At 44.1% G+C, this 4,711-nt stretch overlaps 1 protein-coding gene across 1 annotated transcript; it reads left to right on the plus strand.

The window, feature by feature from the left end:
• Window positions 1-1,664: 1,664 nt before the first annotated feature.
• LOC121274334 (immunoglobulin kappa light chain-like) lies at window positions 1,665-4,091 on the plus strand. Its single transcript, XM_041181574.1, has 4 exons — window positions 1,665-1,745; window positions 2,030-2,362; window positions 2,453-2,782; window positions 4,057-4,091. The coding sequence occupies exons 1-4, from the start codon at window positions 1,691-1,693 to the stop codon at window positions 4,089-4,091; spliced, it is 753 nt and encodes a 250-aa protein (XP_041037508.1). The 5' UTR covers window positions 1,665-1,690.
• The last annotated feature ends 620 nt before the right edge of the window (window positions 4,092-4,711 follow it).

Consider the following 4,711-nt stretch of genomic DNA (forward strand, 5'->3'; position numbering starts at 1 on the left):
CTGCAGTTTTTGAAGAAAGCGGCCCACTATCACCTTCTCAAGGGGCAATTATGGAGGACAGTAAGTACTGGCCTAATTTGCGACTCTCACATCCCATGAACGAATGAAAATAAATGAGTAAACTCTTGCTTTCAACAAAAGACAAAGGGAAGTGTGTGTCTATATCAGATTCTTATAAACTGTTCACCCATTGTCCCTCAGTTTCACTCCTCCAGATGATTTTCTCATTATGGATTCCGGGAGACTCTCTCTGTCCGGCTTGTGCTGAATTCCGCCTGAGAATTAGTTTCCATTAAACCCGAACAAGGTGTTTTAGGGAAACGTGCAACGTTCCGCTGGGAATGGCGAAGATCAGGAATCTTTATTCCCAAGGGTGCTAACAGATTGCAGACTGGGAGAATTCCCCATTCTGGATTCGGGGTTTGTAATCGCGGCCTTATTCTGGCGCTTTTTATCGTTCCCACTTTTATTCCCCAGTGGAGAAACACTTCTTAGTGAAATGGATAGGGACACGAATGCAAAACAACGGAACAAACACGGTGAGATTCCGGTTAAAAGGAAAACGCTCCAAAGGCTTCCCTCGACCACCATTGGTCACGTGAACCTAATCTGCCCAGGTTATTTACAGTGAAGTCGCTCGCTCAACAGCAGAATGCGGGAGTGTGATCGCTGTTAAGGATCTAAATACAATCCGGTTAAACAGCGGCCTCAGGTTCCGAAACCAATATGGAAAATGCTGGAAAAGCATTGTCTGGCATCATCTCTAAAAACAGAAAATTCTGGAAAAGAACTCGAAAGGAAGACCCGACACGTTAACTCTTTTCCTCTCTCTGCACCGAGTCTGCCAAAACTGTTGAGTTCTTCCAGCATTTTCTGTTTTTATTTCAAAGTTCGAGCATCCGCAGTATTTTGCTTTTATCTTGGCTTTGGGACTGGTCTGCTTCTGACGCTGATCTAACGATTGCTTCATTGGCTCTGTGAATAATTCTGTAGCAAATTGTTTTTGATGCAATTGCCTGTGATCTTAACTGGAAAAAGTACAAATCAGCACTGCGACTTATTTGCAGAGGACTATAAGTGAAAAACAAAGCACCCATGGTCGTCTATGGAACCTTGTTCAGACCACACTCGGACGAACTGCACATTTCTGGACTCAATTTTATAAAAGAATATCGAAGCACTGGAGAAGGAGCCAACAAGATTGACGAGATGATACCAGAGCTGAGAGGTTATAACTAACATGCATAACTGAACAGCCTAGGTCTCTTCTCTAAAGACAAGACTGAGAAAGCGACCTGAAAGAGGTTTTTAAAACTGGATCAACCGTCATCCTGTGAATGATAACTGGGGATGGTTAAGCTAGAATTAAACTTTAACTGCAACATTCAGCATTTATCCTTACAATTGTTATCCTGTCAACCCCCCTGAAAGACAACCCAGTTATGTTCTTTATTGGCATGCTGCCACTTGGTCGCACAGACGGTGGCCAGAGTAAGTCAAAAGCATGCAATGTTCACCAGGGCACCGCGCCCACAATGGTGTCATACTTTCCATAGTACAGCTGGTCATAGAATCCACCGCATCTGAAAGGAGGCAAGTGACTGCGACTGAGCTCAGGTCAGTCTGCGGCTACTCCGCCGGCAGTAACAAACTGGTGAGAACGCAAACAGGGAGAACTCACCGCGTCAAGATGTCCAAGGAATCTTTGTCTCTGATGCTCATTTTCCAAATGCTGCGGGTTTACGGTGAGTAAGAGGCGGGTGAGAATTTTAAATTGAAATCAACCGCAGTCCGTGTTTATTAAGCTGAAAATGTGACCCAGTGACGAGATGAAGGGATTTTATCTGATCATGTGAGCTTATTTACTGGTTCTTCCTATAAGGCGAATAAAAATATTTCGGATAATTAATCTAACCAAGAATATTTAAAGATAATGATGTGACTGTTCTTAAATTACACGCGGCGTCTTTTAAAGCGGCTGCTTCCTATCTCTCAATAACCAGTGATAATGTAGCAATAATCTCACTAGTTACAGAACCCGAGCCCTCTCTGTCTCAGGGCCCCATCATAATGACAGCTGAAGTCGGAGACACGGTGGAATTAACCTGTCAGTACACTTACGAAGTGGGATTGGTGTCTAGATATTTCTGGTACAAACAGCGTGTGGGTGAAGCCCCGAAAACAATCGACATCCAGTCTTGTCAGGGGGCCGACTGCCAGTGTATTTCCAAAAACGGCAACAGCAAAAATGCATTAATTTTGGAAATTCGAAATGTCCAGGTAAATGACTCGGGTTCCTACTATTGTGCTGATAAGGCTGGCTCTGCAGGGCTCCAGAATGGATCCACACTGCTGGTTGGAGGTAAGAGAGCAAGTGAAATGAATTCATATCATGCAGAATATTGTCATTTGCTGCAAATTTATCTTTGACTGCGTCCGAATCTTTCTCCAGACAGTTTCACCTACAAGACGGCTGTGCTGGTGTTTGTCCCGCCGGGTGAGCTGCATTTGGGGGAAACTGCGCCCTTAGTGTGTTTGGTCAGTGGAGTTTCTTCCAACCAGGTTGCTATTTTCTGGAACATTTCCTACCTGGTCACTGAGGGACCGAGAGATCCCGGTACAATGGAGGCGGACGGGACCTACAGTATCAGAAGTCATGTCATGGTGTCGAGGGAAACCTTGAGAAGCGGCTGTGTCTGCACCTGTATTGTTCAACTTGGGTATCCAGGCAAATATTTGACAAAAAGCGTGTCGTTCCCCAAAGCAGCAGAGCCAGGGACAGGTGAGTTGTTGACCTGTACAATGAAGGCTTTAATTCGACTTTGAAGTAAGTTGGAGTAATTCATGAGCTTCTTAGAGCCGTACATAAATATATATATATATATATATATGTGTCTGTGTGTGTATGTATGGGTGTGTGTGTCTGTGTGCCTTCAGTCTGTCAAAATAGTTTAAAATAAGTTAGGGTTACCTTAGCCCCAGATGTAGACTTGCTTTGTAAACAATTTCTGGGCTTGCCTCATATTTCTCCGTCACATCATCGAATCCTAGAACGATAGACCAGGAAAGAGGGATTTAGGCCCATCTTGCCTGCGATATCTCTTTGAAAGAGTTATCCAATTGGATCCACTCTTTGCCCACAACACTGTCACATTTTTCCCCTTCAAGATAGAATATGATTTCCCTTCTGAAACGTATTGTTGAACCTCCTCCCTCCTCCCCTTTCAGGGCGTGGATCTTGGAATGGATTTGAGGTCAGTTCTACACTGTATGCTCTTTACAATCAAGAAACAGCCACGGATGCCTTGTTGGGGGAAGGAGGGAATTTAGCAGAATAGCACCAGGAATGGGGGACTTCGTAAATGTGGAGAGACTGGAGAAGCTGGGACTGTTTTCCTTAGAGCAGAGAAGGTTTAAGGGGGAGATTTAAAGGAGGCGTTCAAAATCATGAAGGATTTCGATATAGTAAACAAAGAGAAACTGTTCCGCTGGCCGGGGGGGTTGGGGGGGGGGGGGGGGTGGTTGGGGTGGGGGGAGGGGTGGAGTCGGTAACCAGAGGGGCACAGATTGAAGATAATCAGAAAATTGTCCAGAGCGGGGTATGATGAGATTTTTTTTTACACAGCGAGTTGTTGTGATCTGGAAGGCACTGCCTGAAAGGGCGGTGGACCCAAATTTGAGGGGAAGAACAGAGGGACAAGTAATAATTAGACGCCTGTTTGAAAGAGCATGTCCTGGCACGATAATCCAAATGGACTGCTTCTGGGCTTCCTTTTGAGTCACGTTTCCCATCAGAAAATCCCAGAAAGGATGAGTTAACCGAGCAGCAGTTTCTAAGTGTTATCTCCCTGTAGGATGGTGCAATCTGGCCCTTCTTGTTCTTATACCTGTCCTGATGATAGTGGTTCTACTCTTGGTCCTTATTTCGATTTGGTTTCATAAAAGCAGCAGATCAGGTGAGCATTAATATTTATCGGGGATATTTGAAGAAATTCTTTGCCTAATCTGATTCCCTTCTTGTAGTTTGAAATTGTTAATTACATGTTCTGCTTTCAGGAGAACGAGACAAGAGATTCCACATTGAAAAGTGAGTAACTCAACCGTTTGCAAAGTTCATCCCGAGCACCCTCGCTATATTTCACACTGTGTCTAACACGGTTAAACCCCAACACTGATTCCAATGATATATGCTGACAATTTATATGATCTTTTAAGGTTGATTCTAACAACGCTCTACAGTTTTCTTCTCAAGTACTGCTGGCACCTGCGCCAGGATTTAAATGACATAACATGTGCTTGATATTTTTTGTCTGAATCCAGTTTTATCTTGAGAGAGAGAAGGCAAAGAGAGGGGCAAAAAGAGCGACAGATGGGTAAGTTGCATTGAAATGGTGGCACAGATTAAAAGTCAATTGGGCGGAATTGGTAGATGCGTAAGATCATTTCCTGCCTTCAAAATGTTCTACAATCACTCTGCTATCTGTGGGACCCATGTAAAATGCGAATTACTTGTTATTAATAATGGTAGTAATATACCAGAAGGACAATAAGCGCCCTGCACCGGGATAGAGAGCGTTTGTTCATCCATTGGCGAAGTTCATCCCACTGAAGTATTGATAGACATTCGCCACATTGGAGGTTCTTCAGCAGAATGGGGGCCCGTTTACATAAGGGGCGTATTGGGGCCATTGTTAAATTAATGCTTCATTGG

The sequence above is a fragment of the Carcharodon carcharias genome, assembly GCF_017639515.1.
Source record: "Carcharodon carcharias isolate sCarCar2 chromosome 36 unlocalized genomic scaffold, sCarCar2.pri SUPER_36_unloc_1, whole genome shotgun sequence".
In the NCBI taxonomy this organism is placed as follows: Eukaryota; Metazoa; Chordata; class Chondrichthyes; order Lamniformes; family Lamnidae; genus Carcharodon; species Carcharodon carcharias.

What these genes read in the sequence shown, in the direction of transcription:
- LOC121274334 (XM_041181574.1), top strand. Translation starts at nt 1,691, where the DNA reads ATGTCCAAGGAATCTTTGTCTCTGATGCTCATTTTCCAAATGCTGCGG. An exon ending in ATCCACACTGCTGGTTGGAG is followed by an intron (nt 2,363 to 2,452) that starts GTAAGAGAGCAA and finishes ATCTTTCTCCAG; the next exon opens with ACAGTTTCACCTACAAGACG. An exon ending in AGCAGCAGAGCCAGGGACAG is followed by an intron (nt 2,783 to 4,056) that starts GTGAGTTGTTGA and finishes TTCTGCTTTCAG; the next exon opens with GAGAACGAGACAAGAGATTC.